This window comes from Mesoplodon densirostris, chromosome 2 (genome assembly GCF_025265405.1).
Source record: "Mesoplodon densirostris isolate mMesDen1 chromosome 2, mMesDen1 primary haplotype, whole genome shotgun sequence".
NCBI classification, from domain to species: Eukaryota; Metazoa; Chordata; class Mammalia; order Artiodactyla; family Ziphiidae; genus Mesoplodon; species Mesoplodon densirostris.
Genome location: NC_082662.1, coordinates 167,037,318 through 167,061,954, shown reverse-complemented (window position 1 = coordinate 167,061,954; position 24,637 = coordinate 167,037,318). Strand labels below are relative to the sequence as shown.

The 24,637-nt window shown below is 41.1% G+C and overlaps 1 protein-coding gene across 3 annotated transcripts; it reads right to left on the bottom strand.

Annotated features, from left to right (window-relative positions):
- Window positions 1–959: 959 nt before the first annotated feature.
- CREG1 (cellular repressor of E1A stimulated genes 1) lies at window positions 960–21,739 on the bottom strand. 3 transcript variants are annotated; one of them, XM_060091311.1, is made up of 4 exons: window positions 21,315–21,737; window positions 17,742–17,861; window positions 16,257–16,441; window positions 960–2,314 (listed from the first exon to the last, which is right to left on the bottom strand). In XM_060091311.1, exons 1-4 carry the CDS (start codon window positions 21,657–21,659, stop codon window positions 2,311–2,313), a joined length of 654 nt encoding a protein of 217 aa, XP_059947294.1. In that variant the 5' UTR covers window positions 21,660–21,737; the 3' UTR covers window positions 960–2,310. The 3 variants fall into 3 exon arrangements, with proteins under 3 accessions (XP_059947294.1, XP_059947293.1, XP_059947296.1); XM_060091310.1 differs by lacking the exon at window positions 960–2,314 and adding an exon at window positions 11,987–13,331 and having other exon boundaries at window positions 21,315–21,739; XM_060091313.1 differs by lacking the exon at window positions 960–2,314 and having other exon boundaries at window positions 16,253–16,441; window positions 21,315–21,738.
- Window positions 21,740–24,637: the final 2,898 nt, after the last annotated feature.

Here is a 24,637-nt window from a genome sequence, read left to right as displayed (position 1 = left end):
AACTTCAGCCCTAAAATATTAAATGAAAAATCCCAGAAATAAACAATTCGTAAGTTTTAAATTGTGTGTGCTGTTTTGAGTCACGTGATGAAATCTTACACCACGAATCAGCCCTTTATCCAGAGAATCCACACTGTATATAACAATACTACCCGTCAGTTAGTAGAAAATGGGGTTATCAGATCAACTGTCTTGGCATCACAGTGCTTGTGTTCAAGTTACCTTTATTTTACTTAATAACGGTCCCAAACCACAAGAGTAGTGATGCTGGCAATTCGGATAGTCTCTTACTGTGCCTAATTTATATATTAAACTTTATCATATGTATGTATAGGAAAAAACATAGTATATATAGGTTTGGTACCATCCTGGGTCGTAGACATCCACGGTGGGGGTGGGCGGGGGCAGGGGTGGTCTTGGAACGTATCCCTGCATATAAGTTCTTGTTCTTACTGTACAAGAACCGGCATCTGCACAAAAAGTGGTCCACAGTGCCCTCTGGTGGTCAATCATAACATAATGGGGACAACCTGCACATTCAATTATAAAGGAATCTGCAGCACCTTCCGTGAAAAAGTGGTTCACTGTACTGTGATAATTGGATCTTACCTGAATACAAATGTTTTTACATGGTACCAAATGATGAAGAGAAAACTCACAATAACTGGGTAAAGGGAGAAATACAGATACACACTCTCAACCTAATTCTATCACAAGGTACCTTGGCACCCAAGGCCCTGAGGGAAGATCCTTGACAAAGGCTGCATTCTGGCCAATCCCCAAATTTTAAGACACAATGAGTTGTTTACCAATAGGAAAGAGTCAAATTGTTCATTTTCAGCTTTGAAGCAGTCAGAAGTTGATTATAAAATAAAAACACAAAAGGGTTTCAACAGTGGACAGTGAAAAAACATGTAATAAGTATTAACATCTTTGTGTAAGAAAATAAATCCAACATATTTCATGAAAATAATGCTTTTAATTATTAATGCCTTGAATAAGAAACCTACTCTACCAAGTTTAAGGTACATCATTTTTCTTAAAGAGAAGCTGTTTGCTCGATTTCAGATAAGTTCATTTTGTAGTCTTCAAACTCATATTCAACTTCCTCTCTCTTAGCCATTTAAGGATTCAGTTGCTTGACTCCTGACACACCTCTTTATGAAGGATCTCATACAGTCTTCTGAAATCATGTATATAGGTAATAAAAGCAACCAGTTTTTTCCCTTCTGAAGAAATGTGATTTCTTTTCTAAAAGTCACGTTGTTTTCCCTCTGATGACATGATTTAGGTAGTAACAGCATTAGAAGCCATTTAGAGACCTGAAGCAGTTGAGGAAGGCTTAGTTCATTGTTGAGAGTAGCATTAGAAAAAAAGCTAGAGAGAGTGGCTGGGAGATGGATTTGGGCCCTGGTTTGAACTGGTCCATATCTGCATTAACTTAACTTAGAAAAGAACACCAGAAACAAATTACACACAAAATCCCCTCCTTTCTCTTCTTTCTTCGCAATCCCATTTTGGGGTAAAAAAAAAAAAAAAGTGTGCTTGTGTCTATGTATTTTGAGTGGAGGAAACTGATTATACAGTGTCCACCTAGCTGGGGAAATCAAATTCAGAAAATTTTATGAACTTCCTTGATTAAATCAAATTCAGGAAGTTTTATGAACTTCCTTTGTTCTAGATAATTATCACTTTAGACTTCAAAAGCTTTTTTTAAAGTTCTTTATAAGAAATAGTCTTGCCCTGTGTTGGATCAACAACACCCAGGACTGTCAGACATAAATGGACCATGAGTGGGATGCTCCATTTGTGTTTCATCACTGTTTGTTTGTCTCGGCAAGATTTATTCAGGTGCACTGTAACAGTAGCCAAGCCCTTAACACAGGCTAAGGCAGCAGCTGTGGAGGCATGACACCTCTCCCCAGCACAGTGGTTTTCAGTAATTAAAAACATGTACCTGAGTACTTTCAACTGCCAATGGGCAATCTAAAACTGGTACCCACTCCTCTTTAAGAAGCACCATTGGCAAACTATTTGGAATTGATGGAACAAAACTTCTTTGATAATAATGAATGACATGTCTCTATGAAAATGGCTTCAAAATACAAAAATATATATAAACATATCGAGCAATCTCATCTTCCAAGAAATGCAGTAACAATCCATCTCAATTCTGTAAACATGCAAGCAAGGAAAGAAAACTGTCTAATATTCTGGGAAACTTTCCATAAAGAAATATTAAGCACTTTAAGTCTGCATGAAACTTCCTAAGAAACTTCGCACATGAGGTTAAATTCGCCATATGCTGCTTCACCTAGAGAGAGGAAGAGAGGGGAAGAAAAATTATTTCATTAAACTGAGTTGACAAATCATAAAAGTTAATTCATTCTAGGGAAGGACTAGAGAAACTTTTGATCTGAAAGTTTAAGATCTCGAGTTAATTTCAGCCACTTTAGTGTACTAAGGAATCATCTGGGAGAGGAACCAAGATGGCGGAGTAGAAGGACGCGCTCTCACTCCCTCTTGCGAGAACACCAGAATCACAACTAGCTGCTGGACAATCATCAACAGGAAGACACTGGAACTCACCAAAAAAGATACCCCATATCCAAAGACAAAGGGGAAGCCACAGTGAGATGGTAGGAGCGGCGCAATCGCAGTTATGGGATTTGATTTTACTAGATTCCTAGAGAATCAGACTGTGAAGCCTAGTGGGAACTGATTGCAGGACTTCTACAGGACTGGGGGAAACAGAGACTCCACTCTTGGAGGGCACACACAAAGTAGTGTGCGCATCGGGACCCAGGGGAAGGAGCAGTGACCCCATGGGAGACTGAACCAGACCTACCTGCTACTGATGGAGGGTCTCCTGCCGAGGCGGGGGGGTGGGGTGGGGGCTGTGGCTCACCGTGGGGACAGGGACACTGGTGGCAGAAGTTCTGGGAAGTACTCCTTGGCGCGAGCCCTCCAGAGTCCGCCATTAGCCCCACCAAAGAGCCCAGGTAGGCTCCAGTGTTGGGTTGCCTCAGCCAAACAACCAACAGGGAGGGAACCCAGCCCCATCCATCAGCAGTCAAGCGGATTAAAGTTTTACTGAGCTCTGCCCACCAGAGCAACAGTCAGCTCTACCCACCACCAGTCCCTCCCATCAGGAAACTTACACAAGCGTCTTAGATAGCCTCATCCACCAGAGGGCAGACGGCAGAAGCAAGAAGAACTACAACCCTGCAGCCTGTGGAACAAAAACCACATTCACAGAAAGAGAGACAAGATGAAAAGGCAGAGGGCTATGTACCAGATGAAGGAACAAGATAAAACCCCAGAAAAACAACTAAATGAAGTGGAGATAGGCAACCTTCCAGAAAAAGAATTCAGAATAATGATACTGAAGATGATCCAGGACCTCGTAAAAACAATGGAGGCAAAGATCGAGAAGATGCAAGAAATGTTTGACAAAGACCTAGAAGAATTAAAGAACAAACAAACAGAGATGAACAATACAATAACTGAAATGAAAACTACACTAGAAGGAATCAATAGCAGAATAACTGAGGCAGAAGAACGGATAAGTGACCTGGAAGACAGAAAGGTGGAATTCACTGCTGTGGAACAGAATAAAGAAAAAAGAATGAAAAGAAATGAGGAGAGCCTAAGAGAACTCTGGGACAACATTAAATGCAACAACATTCTAATTATAGGGGTCCCAGAAGAAGAAGAGAGAGAGAAAGGACCAGAGAAAATATTTGAAGACATTATAGTCGAAAACTTCCCTAACATGGGAAAGGAAATAGCCACCCAAGTCCAGGAAGCACAGTGAGTCCCATACACAATAAACCCAAGGAGAAACATGCCAAGACACATAGTAATCAAATTGGCAAAAATTAAAGACAAGGAAAAATTATTGAAAGCAGCAAGGGAAAAACGACAAATAACATACAAGGGAACTCCCATAAGGTTAACACTGATTTCTCAGCAGAAACTCTACAAGCCAGAAGGGAGTGGCACGATATACTTAAAGTGATGAAAGGGAAGAACCTACAACCAAGATTACTCTACCCAGCAAGGATCTCATTCAGATTCAATGGAGAAATCAAAAGCTTTACAGACAAGCAAAAGCTAAGAGAATTCGGCACCACCAAACCAGCTTTACAACAAATGATAAAGGAACTTCTCTAAGTGGGAAACACAAGAGAAGAAAAGGACCTACAAAAACAAACCCAAAACAATTAAGAAAATGGTCACAGGAACATACATATCGATAATTACCTTAAATGTGAAAGGATTAAATGCTCCAACCAAAAGATACAGGCTTGCTGAATGGATACAAAAATAAGACCCATACATATGCTGCCTACAAGAGACCTACTTCAGACCTAGGAACACACACAGACTGAAACTGAGGGGATGGAAAAAGATATTCCATGCAAATGGAAATCAAAAGAAAGCTGGAGAAGCTATACTCATATCTGATAAAGTAGACTTTAAAATAAAGAATGTTACAAGAGACAAGGAAGGACACTACATAATGATCAAGGGATCAATCCAAGAAGAAGATATAACAATTATAAATATATATGCACCCAACATAGGAGCACCTCAATACATAAGGCAACTGCTAACAGCTGTAAAAGAGGAAATCAACAGTAACAAAATAATAGTGGGGGATTTTAACACTTACACCAAGGGACAGATCATCCAAAATGACAATAAGTAAGGAAACACAAGCTTTAAATGACACAACAGACCAGACAGATTTAATTGATATTTATAGGACATTACATCCAAAAACAGCAGATTACACTTTCTTCTCAAGTGCGCATGGAACATTCTCCAGGATAGATCACATCTTGGGTCACAAATCAATCCTCAGTAAATTTAAGAAAATTGAAATCATATCAAGCATCTTTTCTGACCACAATGTTATGAGATTAGAAATGAATTACAGGGAAAAAAACGTAAAAAACACAAACACATGAGGGCTAAACAATACGTTACTAAATAACCAAGACACCACTGAAAAATCAAAGAGGAAATCAAAAAATACCTAGAGACAAATGACAATGAAAACACGATGATCCAAAACCTATGGGATGCAGCAAAAGCAGTTCAAAGAGGGAAGTTTATACCTATACAAGCCTACCTCAAGAAACAAGAAAAATCTCAAATAAACAATCTAACCTTACACCTAAAGGAACTAGAGGAAAAAAAGAACAGACAAAACCTAAAGTTAGCAGAAGGAAAGAAATCATCAAGATCAGAGCAGAAATAAATGAAATAGAAACAAAGAAAACAATAGCAAAGATCAATAAAACTAAAAGCTGGCTCTCTGAGAAGATAAACAAAATTGATAAACCATTAGCCAGACTCATCAAGAAAAAGAGGGAGAGGACTCAAATCAATAAAATTAGAAATGAAAAAGGAGAAGTTACAACAGACACCGCAGAAATACAAAGCATCCTAAGAGACTAATATAAGCAACTCTATGTCAATAAATTGGACAACCTGGAAGAAATGGACAAATTCTTAGAAAGGTATAAACTTCCAAGACAGAACCAGGAAGAAACAGAAAATATGAACGGACCAATCACAAGTAATGAAATTGATACTGTGATTAAAAATCTTCCAACAAACAAAAGTCCAGGGCCAGATGGCTTCACAGGTGAATTCTATCAAACATTTAGAGAAGAGCTAACACCAATCCTTCTCAAACTCTTCCAAAAAATTGCAGAGGAAGGAACACTCACAAACTCATTCTATGAGGCCATCATCACCCTGATACCAAAACCAGACAAAGATATTACAAAAGAAGAAAACTACAGACCAATATCACTGATGAATATAGATGCAAAAATCCTCAACAAAATACTAGCAAACAGAATCCAACAACATATTAAAAGGATCATACACCATGATCAAATGGGAATTATCCCAGGGATGCAAGGATTCTTCAATATACACAAATCAATCAATGTGATACACCATATTAACAAACTGAAGAATAAAAACCATATGATCATCTCAATAGATGCAGAAAAAGCTTTTGACAAAATTCAACACCCATTTATGATAAAAACTCTCCAGAAAGTGGGCATAGAGGGAACCTACCTCAACATAATAAAGGCCATATATGACAAACCCACAGCAAACATCATTCTCAATGGTGAAAAACTGAAAGCATTTCCTCTAAGGCCAGGAACGAGACAAGGATGTCCACTCTTGCCACTATTATTCAACATAGTTTTGAAAGTCCTAGCCACAGCAATCAGAGAAGAAAAAGAAATAAAAGGAATACAAATTGGAAAAGAAGAAGTAAAACTGTCATTGTTTGCAGATGACATGATACTATACATAGAGAATCCTAAAGATGCCACCAGAAAGCTACTAGAGGTAATCAATGAATTTGGTAAAGTTGCAGGATACAAAATTAAGGCACAGAAATCTCTTGCATTCCTAGACACTAATGATGAAAAATCTGAAAGAGAAATTATGGAAACACTCCCATTTACCATTGTAACAAAAAGAATAAAATACCTAGGAATAAACCTACCTAGGGAGACAAAAGACCTGTATGCAGAAAACTATAAGACACTGATGAAAGAAATTAAAGATGATACCAACAGTTGGAGAGATATACCATGTTCTTGGATTAGAAGAATCAATATTGTGAAAATGACTATACTACCCAAAGCAATCTACAGATTCAATTCAATCCCTATCAAATTACCAACGGCATTTTTTACAGAACTAGAACAAATCATCTTAAAATTTGTATGGAGACACAAAAGATCCCGAATAGCCAAAGCAGTTTTTAGGGGAAAAAACGGAGCTGGAGGAATCAGACTCCCTGACTTCACACTATACTACAAAGCTACAGTAATCAAGACAATATGGTACTGGCACAAAAACAGAAATATAGACCAATGGAACAAGATAGAAAGCCCAGAGATAAACCTACGCACCTATGGTCAACTAATTTATGACAAAGGAGGCAAAGATATACAATGGAGAAAAGACAGTCTCTTCAATAAGTGGTGCTGGGAAAACTGGACAGCTACATGTAAAAGAATGAAATCAGAACACTCCCTAACACCATACACAAAAATAAACTCAAAATGGATTTGAGACCAGACACTATAAAACTCTTAGAGGAAAACATTGGAAGAACATTGGAAGAACACTCTTTGACATAAATCACTGCAAGATCTTTTTTGATCCACCTCCTAGAGTAATGGAAATAAAAACAAAACTAAACAAATGGGACCTAATGAAACTTCAATGCTTTTGCATAGCAAAGGAAACCATAAACAAGATGAAAAGACAACCCTCAGAATGGGAGAAAATATTTGCAAATGAATCAATGGACAAAGGATTAATCTCCAAAATACATAAACAGCTCATGCAGCTCAATATTAAAGCAGCAGGCAACCCAATCCAGAAATGGGCAGAGGACCTGGGTGGACATTTCTCCAGAGAAGACATACAGATGGCCAAGAAGCACATGAAGGGCTGCTCAACATCACTGATTATTAGAGAAATGCAGATCAACGCTACAATGAGTTATCACCTCACACCAGTTGGAATGGGCATCATCAGAAAATCCACAAACAACGGGTGCTGGAGAGGGTGTGGAGAGAAGGGAGCCCTCTTGCACTGTTGGTGGGAATGTGGATTGGTGCGGCCACTGTGGAGAACAGTGTGGAGGTTCCTTAAAAGACTAGAAATAGAATTACCATATGATCCAGCAATCCCACTACTGGGCATATACCCAGAGAAGGCCATAATTCGAGAAGACACATGCACTGCTATGTTCATTGCAGCACTATTTGCAATGGTCAGGTCATGGAAGCAACCTAAATGCCCATCGACAGAGGAATGGATAAAGAAGATGTGGTACATATATACAATGGAATATTACTCAGCCACAAAAAGGAACGAGATTGAGTCATTTGTTGAGACGTGGATAGATCTAAAGACTGTCATACAGAGTGAAGTAAGTCAGAAAGAGAAAAACAAATATCGTATATTAACGCATGTATGTGGAACCTAGAAAAATGGTACAGATGAACCGGTTTGCAGGGCAGAAGTTGAGACACAGATGTAGAGAACAAACGTATGGACACCAAGGGGGGAAAACTGTGGTGGGGTGGGGATGGTGGTGTGCTGAATTGGGCGATTGGGATTGACATGTATACACTGATGTGTATAAAATTGATGACTAATAAGAACCTGCAGTATGAAAAAACAAACAAACAAACAATAATACTAAACTTTCTTTGGGTTATTTGTATGGAACTATGTTAATATAAATGTTTTAGACATTACATGAAATTCCTAAAAATCTTGTATGTTCTGGTATTATAAGCCATAATTCTAGTAATTACTTTAAAATGTATATCTCAGAAATAACTAAATTTCCTTGTCAATTGCATTATTATGAACTTTCATCAAATCTTTAACCGTGCTCATTTTTAAGTCTTTTGTCATTTACAGACAGTTCTGGGTGTACTCTGATGCTTTTGCAAAAATGTTCCTATAAAAGGGTTTCATCTTCAAGGAATTCATGGAAAACACTCTGACAAGTACAGGTTTCTGGTAACTGACTATAGTGCTGAACTGAATGAATAAGCATTTTCAGAACTCTAATGGAAAACTGATGAATTCATAAAAGTGCTAACAAAAGATCAAGATTTAAAAAAATTAATTACATGGGACTGAGTGAACTGATGAGGATGATTATAATTTTTGTGACTTTGTTTGAATAAAAAAAAAATCCCACAAGGACTCAGAGGCAAAAAATATACAAATCAATTTTCACTGCAAAGTAAAGGAGCTGTTGTTACAGTGGAGGATTACTGGACTGAATGTCAATATTATGACATAGTATGAGTGTGTTTCGTGTTTGGTAATTGCAATAATTGTTGCTTTTGTTGCAGTCATCCATTTACAATGGTTGGTGTCAGTTTATTTATCTCTTGTAAAAATAAAATACAGTGTGTGTGTGAAAAAAAAAAAGATGAGAAACTGAGGCTGGAAGTCACAGAGCAATTAGTTCATAAAGTTAGGATTGTAGCTTATTGATCTCTGACTCCAAAGCTCAGGTACTACTTTTGACTAAGCCATACTAGCTCTACATTCCATTCTCAAAATATCTTCCGTTTATGTAGATCGTGTAACATGTTCACACCACATACAGGCGACTGTGTGTATACACATTACATCAGTGTTCTTCTTTCCTTAAGCATGGCTTTCTCTCTCATCACATTCTGATGAGGAGGCGTCCTTTGGAAGATGTGGTCTATAATGGCTAGACTGCAGCTTGCAGCTGAAGCCAAGTAAGGTGTCAGCTGTGTGTCGGCAGAGCTTATGCCCCATACAACATACACCAATTTATGCTGCCCTAGAGATAATAACAGACAGACTACAGAAATAAGTAGCTATCTTCCTCTCATTATGTGTTGTGGGTGGATAAACCGTGAATAATATTTCCTTCATTTGAAAGTTGTAAATGCAACAGATGGGGAAATTTCTGTTAATAGAGTACTAGAAACCTTACGTATCTCTATTTTGTTTGTAAATACAATCTTGTTCTGAATCACAGTGATTTTCTGCAAGTCTGGGTGTGGTGGACATTACTAGGGCTCCTCAGTATCCATGTCCTCCCCATTTCCAGACACACAGAGACCATACTTCCCAGGCCCCGCTTGCATTAGGAAGGGCCACGGTACTCGTCTGGCCAATGAGCTGTAAGCAGAAGCAGTGCGTGTGTGGCATCTAGAACAAAGTAACTTAGTTCCAGATGGGTAACCTTTCAGAACTTTTTTCTTGCAACAGCCATTGTGGAAGCCTGTGTTAACATGGAGGTGCCACAGGGTCCACAGAGACCAGACTGCAGAGCCAACCAACACACAGAGGATAATTGTCCTGGAGAATTGCCCAAATCCACGGCAGAATTTGCATATATAAAAATAAACTTTTGACTTTTGTTTTCTTAAGCCACTGAAATTTAAATGTCGTCTCTTAACAACGTAAGAGACATAACTGGGACCCTCCTGACTAACGCTGTGGGTGAAGTCATTTCACTCATACCATAAAATAGCATACACATCCTTCTCTCCTAACCCAAAGTAATATATGCATTTTAATCTCATACTCAAGGTCTTCTACAAACTGGCCCAAACCTACCTTCTGAAATTACCTTCTCCCATCCTCCAAGTGAAACTAAACACCATTCTTTGACCCTATCTCACAATTCCTTGCTCTTTTTTTAAATCTGCGTTGTTCCCTTGCCTAGCATACTGTCTCTTCCTTTCACACATATCAAATTGCTACCTTTAAAAGGCCCAACTCATATGCTAACTCTTCCAATGAAACCTTCCCTAATCCCACTATTCTGAAGTAATTTCTCCTTCCTTCAGATTTTCATATTTCTTGCTGCTCCTTCTAACTGTATATTTTGTATTATGCTTATTTTACACATAACATTATATTAGTTTCAGGTGCACAGCATAAAGATTTGAAATATGTATGTATAGTAAAATGATTACCCCAGCCTACTTAATTTCTATCACTGCACACAGTAACATTTTTTTCTTGTGATGAGAACTTTTAAGATCTATTCTCTTAGCAACTTTCAAACATACAACACAGTATTATATTAACTATAGTCACCATTATGTACATTATATCCTCATGACTTATTTTATAACTGGAAGTTTATACTTTTTGACCCCCTTAACCCACTTCACCCACCCCCACCCACCTCCCACCTCTGGCAACCACCAATCTGTTTTCTGTATCTATGAGTTCAGGGTTGGGGATTTTTTTAAATTTTTTATTTCTATTTTTAGATTCCACAAATAAGTGAGATCATACAGGACTTGTCTTTCTTCATCTGATTTTTTTCACTTAACGTAATGCCCTCAAGGTCCAGCCATGTTGTAGCAAATGGCAAGATTCCCTTCTTTTTTATGACTGACTAATATTCATACATATGTCAAATCCTTTGCCTGTTTTTTAATTGAATTAATTATATTTTTATTGTTGAATTATATACTGTAAGGTTTTAATGTGTCTTGCCAGAACTTTTTTTCTATTACTAGAGTATGTTATTTTTACTATATGTTTTTAAATGGCATTTATGACACATACAATTTTGTAACTTGATTTTTAAATTTAATATATTGTGATCATCTTTACATGTCTATGTCTAATTACATCACTTCCAATGACTGCTTTGTGGTTCATTATATGAATGTTCCATAATATAAAATCTAATGCTTTTTTTTTTTAACATCTTTATGGGAGTATAAAATCTAATACTTTAAATTAAAGTCCACGGGACTTTCCTGGTGGTCCAGTGGCTAAGATTCTGTGCTCCCAATGCAGGGGGTCCGGATTCTATCCCTAGTCAGGTAACTAGATCCCACATGCTGCAACTAAGAGTTAGCATGCCACAACAAAAGATCCCGCATGCCACAACTAAAGTTCCCACATGCCACAACGAAGATCGCGCACACAGCAACGAAGATCCCACATGCCACTACTAAGACGTGGTGCAGCCAAATAAATAAATAAATAAATATTTTTAAAAAAAGTTTAGGGCTTCCTTGGTGGCACAGTGGTTAAGAATCCGCCTGTCAATGCAGGGGACAGGGGTTCAAGCCCTGGTCTGGGAAGATTCCACATGCCGCAGAGCAACAAAGCCCATGTGCCACAACTACTGAGCCTGTGTTCTAGAGCCCGCAAGCCACAACTACTGAGCCCAAGCGCCACAACTACTGAAGCCCACATGCCTAGAGTCCATGCTCTGCAACAAGAGAAGACACTGCAATGAGAAGCCCACGCACTGCAACGAAGAGTAGCCCCACTCACCGCAACTACAGAAAGCCCACACAGCAACAGACCCAGCACAGCCAAAAAAAAAAAAAAAAAAAAAAAGATTTAGGTCTAAATACAAGATTTATTTAAAAGGAAAAGAAAAAAATGCCACACTGCATCTATATCTTTGAACACTTATACAATCACTTCTTTTTTAATTGAGGTATAATTGACATATAACATATTAGTTTCAGGTGTACAACATAATGATTCCACGTTTGTATACACTGAAAAATGATCATCGGGAGTCTAGTTAACATCCATCACCACACAGAGTTACAAAAATTTTTTTTCTTGGTATGAGAACTTTTAAGATCTACTTACTCAGTAACTGTCAAATCTGCAGTATGGTATTATAAACTATAGTCACCATGCTGTATACTATATTCCCATGACTTGTTTATTTTATAACAGGAAGTTTGTACCTTTTGACCCCCTTAACCTGTTTCACCCACCCCACCCCACCCCGCCTCTGGTAGCCACCAATCTGTTCTCTGTACCTATGAGTTTGCTTTGCTTTGGTTTTTTGTTTGTTTGCTTATTTGTTGTTTAGATTCCACATATAATACAGTATTTTTCTCTGACTTTTTTCACTTAGCATAATGCCCTCAAAGTACATCCATTTTTTTACAAATGACAAGATTTCCTTCTTTTATATGGCTGAATAATATTCCTATATCTATATATAGAGATACAGCAATCACATTTTCTTTTTCTATCCATCCATCAATGGACACAGGTTGTTTCCCTGTCTTGGCTATTGTGAATGATGCTGCAGTGAACATGGGGTGCATACAGCTTTTCAAATTAGGGTTTTCATTTTCTTCAGATAAATATCCAGAAATGGAATTGCTGGAAACATATGTTAGCTCTGTTTTTAAGCTTTTGAGGAATCTCCATGCTGTTTTCCATGGTGGTTGCGCCAATCTGCATTCCCATTAACAGTGCATAGGGGTTCCCTGTTCTCCACATCCTCACCAATACTTGCTATTTCTTGTCTTTTTGATAACAGCCATTCTAACACATGTGAGGTGATATCTCATTAAGGTTTTGACTTGCATTTTCCTGATGATCGGTGATGCTGAGCATCTTTTCATGTACCTGGCCATGTATGTCTTCTTGGAGAAATGTCTGATCGGATACTCTGCCCATTTATAATTGGATTGTTTGTTTTATTTGCTATTGAAATGTATGAATTCTTTATATATTTTGGATATTAACCCCTTATCAAATATATGATTTGCAAATAAAAAAAAATAAAAAGGAAAGAATCATCTGAGTTTGCTAAAATGCAGATTCCTGAGTTCTGGTTTAGGGTCAGGCCTAGCTAGGAATCTTCATCTCGGCCATCATTCCTCCTCTCCAAGTATTATGCTGACTCACTTAGCAAACGCTGCTGGGATGAAACATTCATCAGCAGCTGTGGCTGCTGTGATCATCTCATTCAAGAATATCTGAAGATTTAAAAGACAAAAACAGTTGAGAACAGAAGGGGTCCTGAACATCAGGGCAAAAGAGCAGCGATCAGCCAGCATCCAGCCGGGGAAGTGACCTTGACCCATTTTCCTGTTGCGGCCCCGACCACTGCCATCAGGAAATCCAGCTCCAGGTAAGGGAGAGCGGGCAGGCTTGTAGGTTGTGACCTCTCATCACCTCTGTCTTTGCCAGGGAACACGTGGGCAGCCCAGAGGCCTGCTGTTCATACTTCACGGTGAGAGGAAGCAATTGCTGATACTTATGAGAACTGCTTACTCAAGCATGAGCACAAATACTTTGGGTGAACATCAACCTTCCATTCGACATGAGTCCAGCAAGGCAAGGACTATTGTATACTCTCTTGGGCTACTGAACAGTTCTGACGGCAAACCTGGTGGCTGGGATGGTGGGGCACCCACTCCTGGACTCTGAAATGGAGTCAGAGGCACCTGTTCGAGGTCACCTTCAAGTCACTGCCCATTCCTAGGATTCTGGAGTCCTGTCTCAGGAGGGGTCACACCCTGGGCTAGTCTTCTGTCCTCCTCTCAGAAGGACAGGAGAGAGTGCTCCCTTTTATCTCTGAGCTGCAGAAAAGGCCCACTCGTCTGTGATAATTAAGTGGGAACCTCAAATTTATCTATTTTACTCACTTATTCGGCGTGGAAACTTATGGGAAAACCCAGTTTTATTTTGTTATTAAAGCAAGCATTGCCCTCGGGCATATTATTTATACAAAGATAACTGTACTTCAGAGATTGTTATGTCCTGTAAAAGTGAACTTTAACCTCAAAGAGCAGGCCTATTATCTTACTGTCTGTCCTCCTTGATAATTTGTTGTCCTGCCATAATGTTGTAATTGCTACCTCTGTCTTCCTATAAAGTAAGATGGCTTTTCGTGTCCAGGAGACAATCACTGGCCCAGGCCTCTTCTCCTGCATGCACGGCAGCGGAATAAACACCATGACTGTTAGATTCTTTATTCAAACAAGGAAGTTGAGAATCTTTGTCTCAAAGGATCAGCCTGACAAGTAGCCAGTATTTATTAAACACCTGCTCTGTGCCATGTACTGTCCTAGGTCCAGTTTGGAATGAAAAACCAAAACTAAAACCTGAGTTTTGCTGTGAAGAGACTTACAATCATGGTGGAAAGTCAATAGTTCACCACAGAACTGTTGCACAATAGAATAAGACAGAATAAACGAATGCTGAGAATTTTAACCCAAACCTGAACTGCAACCTACAGGTCTAGCTTAGCATGTCACCCTAATCTCCACAAACAGCAGCCAGTCTGTTACAAGTAGAAAGTGTTTAAATTACACTGGAATTGAAGCCTGGCCAGCTGCCAGTAAGGTAACCAGAGGGGCAGCAAAACATCTTGGTTAGAAGCAAGTTGAGGGCTGTGGAGCTAAAATGCTGGGGTTTGCATCCCAGCACCATTGCTCACTGGCTGTAAGGCTTTAGGCCAGTTTCTTTTCTGTGCATCAGCTCTCTATCTCATAAATGAAGAAAAACACTACCTAACTCATAGGATTGCAGTGAGAGTTCAGTGAGTTCAGACATGTAAAGCTGCCAGTACAGCACCAGCCAGCAATGCTCAACAAACGCTACTGCTACTGTTATCGTCTTCACCATCCGCTAGACCTTGAGGCTGCCAGACATGCCAGAGTGACCTGTGTCGCCTGGGGAAAGTACCAGTCCCTTGTATGCCTTCATTTGTTTGGGGGGGGATTGTTTTGTTTTGTTTGTTTGTTTGTTTTTGGTCATGCCTCGCAGCTTGCAAGATCTTAGTTCCCCAACTGGGGATCAAACCCAGGCCCCCTGAAGAAAGTGCGAAGTCCTAACCTCTGGACCACCAGGGAAGTCCCTGTATTCCTTCATTTGAACCCTGACCTAATTTCAAAGAATCTGATCAGACCCTTCTTTCCTGTCCCTTTCCCATCTATAGGTTATGTTCTTCTCGTTCATTCTCTCCCATGACTCCTTCCCTCTAAGTATCCACTTCCTGGCAGGATACACCACACACCTCCACAGGTGCTCACAGGACTCGGGGTTGAGGGGACAGGGGTCACGTGCTCGGACTCGATGTAGATCCTTCATGGTCTGGAAGCACCCGGGTCTGATTCTCATGAGAAAATGCCATCACGGGTCAGAACAGGGCTCCACCCAGGGCCCCAGAAGCATAGCCTTAAAATGGGGTCTCAGGAATTCCCTGGCAGTCCAGTGGTTAGGACTCCACGTTTTCAATGCCACAGCCCAGGTTCAATTCCTGGTCAGGGAACTAAGATCCTTCAAGCCGTGGGGTGCGGACAAAAAAAAAGAAAAAATAATAGAATCTCCACCTGGTGTCCTAGTTTGTAGATAGAGTTCAGGGGGTTTGTGACGGGAAAAAACTGGGATGGAAAAAAGTTTTCATTTTCATTAAGCTCTAACTGAAATGTATCATTCTTTTCAATGATGAATGTAGGCAATAAACCACAGTGGTGACAGTGTATCTGTGACGGCCAGCAACGGAAATATAGAAATCGCAGATACTCTCACATCATGGTAGAGTTGCTGTAGATGTCTTAATATATTCAGTTCTCACTACTCGGAAAGTGCAGAAAAGTTATGGATGTGCTACTAGACCTTTTATTTAACATATTCATTAAAAAGCCAACGTATTACTACACCACGCATTTTATAAAATATTTTTATAAAGGTATTTCAATATAGTTGATTTCTTTTGTAATCCTGTGTACTTTATGTATTTAAAAAATATTATTCCTAGGGGAGTTGTAGGCCTTACCAGCTTGCCAAAGGGATCCATGGTACATGAAATGGTTAAGACCCCCTTGCTTTAGAAGGTTGAGGACCTTCTAAAAGGGCTGTAATATTAGAAGGATGAAAGACATGTAAATACTTACTGAAATGTGGCATTATAATATTCTTCAGGCGTCACTATTTTTGGTCCACCGAAGTAGTCCAGGACCCAGATATTGGTTATATTCAACTTAGCGAAGAACCAATTATGGCTGGATGGCCAGGTTTTCATCTCAGGGTGTCGAATGAATAATGAATTCTTTGCAACGTCCATTTCTGCTTCACTCACCTAAAAGACATATGTAAAATAAACCTACTCATAGCAGTGACATTTTGTTTTCTTGGCTGTTAAGAATGTGTGATTCTAGCATTCCACAAATCCTAAAGAGTTTATTTAGTTATAAATCCTGATTTTTTTAATTTTTATTTTTAAAATTAACGATCTATAATTGACATATAACATTGTATTAGTTTTAGGTGTACAACATAATGTTTGATATGTGCATACATTGCAAAATAATCACCACAAGTTTAGTTAACATCCATCACCACACATAGCCACAATTTTTTTCTCATCTTTTTTTTTCCCCCTTGTGCTGAGAACTTTTTAAATCTACTATAAATTCTGATCTTAAGGAATCAAGAGAGGAAGTAAAGGAAATTTGAAGAAATGCAGAGAACAATGGAGATTTCAAATGTTGGTGATAACACATACTATAATAAAGTGGGAAACCATCATGAGTACCAATTTTCACTGCTAAATAGCAATTTTGAGCTATCAGAGTAATTGGCACAAAGTGCTATAATAAAATGCTACTGGTGGTTATGCTATGTAACATTAGCACTTTTATCCCATTACATGCACATGTTAAACACGTAGATGAGTGTACACAAAGGATAAACGTCTTTAGAAGAAGCACAATGGAACTCAAGAGTATCTGCAGCCCCTCTTTCTCTTGCCAGTGAAGGACACTCAACTCTAGAGATGCATCCACATAGAATTTTGAGACCACAGACAAAACTTATCTGAGGTATTCATGATTGACAAGGTCAAGAAGCTGGTCTGCTGCTTGGCGATCAGATCAGTTCCCATGACACCTCGCCCTTTGCCCTTCCCACGATTTTATTTAACCTCTTCCCTCTAGCACTCACCCCAAACTAAATTCATTTCTAGTATTTAATAATGGATACTCCCCTTTTAACCTACTAAATCCACTCTCTGCTCTAAGCCACTGTTAAAATATGGAGACAAGGAACCCAAACATGGGAAATATTGTACAATGTACAACATGGTCAGGAGTATAAACTTTGGCTGAGCAGATGTTCCTCATATATGCACTTAATAGCTGTTATATCTGTTCGGCTTCAAAAAATAGTTCATTTTCCTCATAAATATCTTACTGAACACCTATATGAAAGCAACTGATTAAAACTGTTAGCTTTCATGAAATTACATACTAGAACATATTCTAACTCTGTATCTCAACCACAAATCAATTTTATTTTATTCTAAGATAGCTCTTCCTTCATTGTTAATAACATGATGCTCTTCTAAAACAAGTATCTGTTCTTGTAGGATAACTATTTACCTTGATAACAGTTCCTGATAGTATTATGTGAGCACAGAGGGGACTTTGGGGATCAAATCCATATTTCCTGCAGAAACTAGTCTCTGCCAAAGACATGGTCAGCGTAGCATATGGATTCTCCTGTAGAGAGAAAATGAAGACCTCTCATGTGAAATACTGTCTCTGGAGAGGTAATAAATTTCACAAGTTGCATACCGTCCCCAGAGCTTGACCGTTCTTCCATGAAAAAATGAATTGGAAAATACCACCTTCCACTTGGGAAAATTACTACTTGGATAGAGAATGATCTTTACCCTCTCTCCAAAAAAGGTGTGTTGGAGGTTGTTTCATATTTAAAGTTAATTGACTTGGTAAGAATTATTTTAACACTTTTTTTCTCTTAAACTCTTAATTTGTCCCATATTCACCAGATGAATTATAATTACAGTACCACCCAAATACAAGGCTGATCTCTAGTCTTCACTGAAAGAACTAAAGGACTAGACTAATGTGAAACTAGTGCATAAAAATACCACAGTGGCTCAACTAGCTAATTGTACAATTTAAGCAAGAAAGTAGCTGAATCATGCTTCCTGGTTATCTTATGCTAGCAGAAACTGTCATGTGATTTCAAAACTGGAGAAGCTGCTGTTCTAGCAATAAGAGAATTCTTAGATTAAAAATGTGATGCAAGCAAAATTTCTATCTCTTTCTTATTCAGAAATCAGCTTCATAAAACGCATTGTTGACAGATTACAGTAAAATTCACCTGCTGTATTTAGTGTTTTAAACCCCAAGTGTCTTGTGTGGGGAATTGTGCCATCTCACAGTGACCCATCAAAACAGTGAGTCATAAAGAGATCTCTTTGGAATCATTAGGCCAAATATTTGCTGTCGACAAACTATTAGGTAAGGCACTATAGGAGACCAAAAATAGGGGAGGGGGAGACTCAGATAAGGTCTTTCCCTTCTCTGTAAGTTTATAATCTGGTTGAAAAGTCAGACATAAATAAAATTTTAAAAATGCAACACAGGGCTTCCATGGTGGCGCAGTGGTTGAGAGTCCGCCTGCCGATGCAGGGGACACGGGTTCGTGCCCCTATCCCGGAAGATCCCACGTGCCACGGAGCGGCTGGGCCCGCGAGCCATGGCCGCGGAGCCTGTGTGTCCGGAGCCTGTGCTCCGCAACGGGAGAGGCCACAGCAGTGAGAGGCCCGCGTACAGCAAAAAAAAAAAAAAAAAAAAAAAAAAATGCAACACAAAGACACAGAAGAGGTCAAAAAGCAGCACATAACTAATTGCCAAGTGATGGTACAGTTAAGTGTATTTGAAGTTCACAGTAAGAAGATGTCAGCATAGCCTGGAGTGATATGGAAACTCTAGAAAGCCTTATAAGATAGGCAAATCAGCACAAAAGTGGGAAGACGTATTAAAGGTAAAGGGAATGGTAACTGCAAAAACACAGAACTGGGAAAGTGTAAGACACGACTGTGAGTAGTGAAAATCCAATTTGCTTGAAAGAAAGGCTTTCTGAGGGAAGGGGGTTGGGGACAAGGTGGGGGGAGGTCGGGGGCTGGGGGTAGTGAGGGTGGTTCACTTCCAAGCTAAGGAGTCAAGATTGTATTTTATAGGCTGGCATCTGTCAGTGCTTTCCAATAACCACTTGCTTGGAGAGCTTGTTAAAATGCTGATTTCTGGGCTCCATTCCCAGCCCAGGTATCTGCATTTTTAACAAACACCCAGGTGAATCCTATGCAGCTCTAGGCAGCCAGATGTTGCTAAAGGTTTCTGGGCAGACGGCAATGCTGAGTGGTATTTTGTTCATGTAAATCTGGTGGGTAGCGTACACAAGGGCAGACAGGAAGAAGACAGAGGTCAGAAGGAGGGGAAAAGTAGAAGGCAGAAACCAGCTTTGACTGGTTAATCGACGGCATCAGAGTCAGACTAATTCTGATATGGCCATGCCTTTTCACTGCAATCACGGACCTGAAATCCTGGGTAAGTGCCTCACCACTGCCTTTTTCTAGAGATGTCAAAGACCTGAGCTCAAGTTCCACCTGACAGCCATTAGCTGACTAATCACAAGTGAGTCTCTGCACCTCTGAGTTTGAGTTTCCACATTTCCTAAAATGAGGAAGATAATATCAGCAAAAGTTTAAATATATTCATGTATAGCAGTGGTTCTCACTGCCCTCCCCCAATATTAGAAGCATCAGGGAGGGATTTGGGATTTTTTTTTAAATAAAATGTGTTTTTAGTGAAATGTCTTGGAATTGCCTTTTTAGAAGTCTTCCCAGCTGACTGTATTTGCAGCCAAGTTTGAACAGCACTGGTGGGAGTGGAATGAGCTTGCTCTGGGCAAATGTCTAAGGGGGTGGAGGAGAGTGGGCTGGGAATAAGAAAATGATGAATGGGGGTGTATGTGTCTTGGCTAAGGAGGCAGCTGCTTCTGGTTCTGCTCAAAGAATGCAGGCCCCCAGTGCCACAGAGCTTCCAATGTTTCAGGAAGTTAGAAATTTAGACGTTTAGTTGCAATCTCCATTTTTGAATGTTGATAATTAATTCAGATTTATTAAAAACAAAACAGAACTCTGCGAAAGAAAACCTGTCTGTGGGCCTGATCAGCTCATGGGCCACCACTCTATGACCTGTGTTTTGAAGGCAGATGGATCTGGGGTGAAATTCAAGTGTGGCCAAAGGCTTTGGGCAAGTTACATAACCTATTTAAGCCTCAAGTTCTTTATCTGCAGAATGAGGATGGCAACAGCCCCCTCAAAGGTTATTAAAAGAGACAATGAGTGGAAGATGAATGGAAAGGTCAGCCTGGCACACGGTGAGTGCTTCAGCAAATATCAGGTTTCTTTCATCTTATCTCCATCAACAGTGTTAACCTCAAACCTGTGATCTTTTGTCAAAAGAACCTTCCCCAAGTCAGGCTCCATTCCTGGACTCAGTATGGCTCTAGTCTCCCAAGCTGTGACACTGCTCGTGACACAGCAGGGGTCACCAGAGAGGTGTTAACCTGGCCTTGCCCCAAATGGTGGGCAAAGGGTAAGAACATGGCCCTCCAAAAGGTCCGATCCCTAACGGGGAAGCTCATGTGCACACGAGGCCTAAAGTCTGCAATAATCATTCACGAAGTTGTCTGTTGGCTTCATGCTGCTGAAGAAAAAATCCTTGGCTCAAAAGAAGCGGTGTCAAAGAGAAATCCCGAAGCCACTTATACAAAGTGCTAAACTACCCAACAGCCTCTACACCCAGTAAAACTTTTAATAATTAGAGCCCAGTTAACGAGACACCATGCCCCAAGACAACTCAGGGCTGAGAAGTCCTCCAGGTGCTGGTAAAGAATTCGCCCCAAGTGCGTGGCGCGGTGGCGAGGGCGTGTGTGAAATTCCTGGTATTTAGTTGCCCAACAACTGGAAAGCTGCAATGTCAGCCCGGCCAACGCGGGAGAGAAGAGGCAGGGGTTTGGGATGGGTTCAAATTCTTATCTCTACGAGGCTGGCTCTCCTTCGCAGGCATAATTCAAGCTATAGTCGAAAGGCTCGCGCGCGCTCCGGCCCGCGGAGCCACACGGCCCCGCCCGCTCACCTTCAGGTTGCCCACCGACTGCTGCATCGGGCTCAGGTAGAAGTAGGGCACGCCGCTGCCCTTGGCCGGGGGCCCGTCGCTGAGCGATAAGACGTCGGCGAAGGGCCGGCCGCGCACCCCCTCCTGAGTGGAGATGGTGGCCAGCGCGCCCCAGTCGCAGACGTTCGTCACGAAGCGAGCCACCAGCGCCGCGTTCTCGCGGGGCGGCAGCAGCTCGGCGGCGCCCCAGTCCCCGTGGCCCCGGCCACCCCGGCCCTGCGCCGGCGCCACCAGCAGGGCCACCAGTGCGGGCGCCAGCAGGAAGGCGAGCACTGCACGCGCGGACCCACGGGCACACCCGGCCATGGCGGTGACCCCTTCGAAAGTCCGGAGCCCTGCGACCTAGGAGGCCCAAGGCTGGCCCAGCGTTACGGGACTCGCCCAGCGCTACCGGCCCCGCCCACCTCGGGCAAGCCGGTCCCGCCCCTCCGAAGAGAACCAATCGGAGTACGGGAGTGGTGGGCGGGGGGGCGTGTCCCTAGGCCGGCTCCTCAGCCTGCTGGGGCCGGACTGTTGATCCACCTTCCTACCGTTCCGGCCCGGCCCTGTCAGGATTGGGAAATCGTCCTAAATGGGATTTGTTTTGTTTGACGGATGGAAAAACGGAGGCTTAGAGAAATTAAGCAGTTGCCTAAGTCATACTACTAGGAAAGGACCAGTCTCTTCACCCGTACGCCTTCCTTCAATACCTTTGGATATGACTACCTGGCATCTGAGAGGAAATGCTGCGTTTTCCACGTATGCCCCTCCTTTCCGTTTACTTCAATATCCGCACCGAAGAGCAGGAAGGGTCCCAGTGGGACAGATAGAAGCCCCCAAATTTAACACCTTATAAACTACTCCTGGCCCAGGAGTCTCTCAGACAGAGACACTTAGGGATTATCAGGATTCCATGCACGGATTTGTTTGTTTTTTAACATCTTTATTGGAGTATAATTGCTTTACAATGTTGTATTAGTCTCTGCTGTATAACAAAGTGAATCAGCTATATATATATATATATTCTCATATCCCCTCCCTCTTGTGTCTCCCTCCCTCCCTCCCTATCCCACCCCTCTAGGTGGTCACAAAGCACCGGGCTGATCTCCCTGTGCTATGTGGCTGCTTCCCACTAGCTATCTATTTCACATTTGGTAGTGTATATATGTACATATATACACTACCACTCTCTAACTTTGCCCCAGCTTACCCTTCCCCCTCCCCGTGTCCTCAAGTCCATTCTCTACGTCTGCGTCTTTATTCCTGTCCTGCCCCTAAGTTCTTCAGAACCTTTTTTTTTTTTTTTTTTTTAGATTCAGCATATATGTGTTAACACCATGCACGAATTCGAACTCATGGAAGCCAGTTATGGACCTAAGTCATCAGGCTTGGAGGCAGTGGTTTCACAAATGTCTTGCCCTTGCTGACCCCTCACCCCATGTAAGTGGCATTTCCCTTTGTTCCTCCTCAAATGATCAGTCTCTTCAGGGGTGCTTCCTCTTTTTGATGCTCTGGGAATTGGTAAGTAAGCTCATATCACCAATCTGCCGTCTTTATAATTATAAGCTTCGGTCACATCTCCTCAGGGTGAGTCCTCATCTCTCTGGCCTGGCCTCAAACCCCCATTTTCATCGTTGTTCCAAATGCCGCGTGGTGGTGCAGGTGCAGGAGTTTGTCAGCTCTGGCTCTGGCGGAGCTGGCTCTCTGAGGCTGAGTTGTTCAACAAAGGTGAGGTAACTCCCCTCAGCTGCCCTGGGCCAGTCACCTGAGCAGGTGGGGGCCGCAGGTCTGTGAGCCGACGCCCCGCCTCCATTTCCTGCGTCCAACTCTGCCTCCCCATATTGTCAGGAAGATTCTCAGGCTGCCCCGTCAGAACTTGGGTACAGAAATGAGAACTTTTACTCTGAGTAGCAGCCTTCAGTTCCCTCTGGTGGCCAAAGGGTGTTACACACACTGCTTGCACATTCAGGTAAGGGGGTGAGCACCTTAGTCAAAGTTGGTTTCCTTTTTAACAAAGGAATTTGGGAGAGCTTCGAGCTAGATGGAAAACTAAGTGGGAGAAATCTGAGAGGAGGAAAATCAGGTTTATCATTTTCAAAACAAATATTTGATACAAATCATTTGAGTGCCTGCCAATTACAGATATTTCATCCCTAACCTGTTAAGGAAAAAAGCATATGGAGTTTCAAATTCGGAGTTCTAATCTCAGTTCTGCCACTATCAAGTCATGTGAACGTGGGACTTCCAGCTCCCCTTTTTGGACCACTGTTTTCGATTCTAAAATGAGTTGGATTAGATGATATCTGATACCTCTTTCGGTTCTCTTCTCTGTTTTTCTGTTTGCATGCAAAACAGGGGCCTTTTGTAAGTTTTAGAACATGAATACTTTTTTTGCAAGAGGACTACAGAATCTTTTTTGTTTATTGCTATACCACTATTGCTAGTCTATGAAATAACAGTAAGCCCTGTTATAGCCCCATTACAACACAGGTGCCTAGAACTTGGTCTTATGCATCTGAGCATGAGAATAAGGTCTACAAACCTCCAGTTTTAAGCACCTCCTCTCAGTGTGTGTCTTTGCACTGGCTGTCAAGTCTGCACAAAATGCTCCTCCCTCAGCTGTAGGCATGGCTACCTCATTCACATCCAGATCTCCACTCAGATGTCACTTCTTAAAGGTGCCTCCCTGACCACTCTTTCTAAGAGGTCTTCCTTGGTTATTCTCCATTGGACAACCCTGTTTATTTCTTCCATAGTGCAGTAGTTCAGAATAAGTTGCCCCAAGATGTACCACTTTGGCATGTGAATTTTTTTGGGGGGGAGATTTCTGTTTATTCATGAGGCATTTTCTTCCTAGTAAATAATGTTGGTGCTTCTTTGGTCCCTTCAAGAAGCTCTGGTATGATTGCATCATCCAATCTAAGATTTTTTAAATGCCTTTTAACTGCATATCTATAGAACAACATGAGATAATTCAAAGGAGTTACAATGCCAAGATTCATTCCTATTTAGAGCCTTTGCTGGGAAGATGAAGCTATCATCCTTTTTTGAGAGAAAACTGGCTAAGTTTAAGAGCCCTCTGAATATTCTGTAGGACATCCTGTTTCTGTCCTATTTCTTTACTCTATTCTCTGCAGTGATGACAGCTGTATTGAAATTCAGTGCCCAGGATTTCAAGTGCTATAAGCATGTGGTTTATTTGGAGCTGAAAACAACCAAGGCCCAAAGACTTGGGAAGAACCTTTGACCTTCCCCCTAACTGCCTAAAAGTAGTAGAGGACCTGTTCCGGGAAGGGAGCTATCAC

Excerpts from the sequence above, each read along its gene's own strand:
- CREG1 (XM_060091310.1), bottom strand. The coding sequence starts at position 21,659 with ATGGCCGGGTGTGCCCGTGGGTCCGCGCGTGCAGTGCTCGCCTTCCTG. Across the intron at positions 17,862-21,314 it reads AGTCGGTGGGCAACCTGAAG|GAGAATCCATATGCTACGCT; the intron begins GTGAGCGGGCGG and ends TTCTCTCTACAG. Across the intron at positions 16,442-17,741 it reads TATCAGGAACTGTTATCAAG|GTGAGTGAAGCAGAAATGGA; the intron begins GTAAATAGTTAT and ends TATGTCTTTTAG.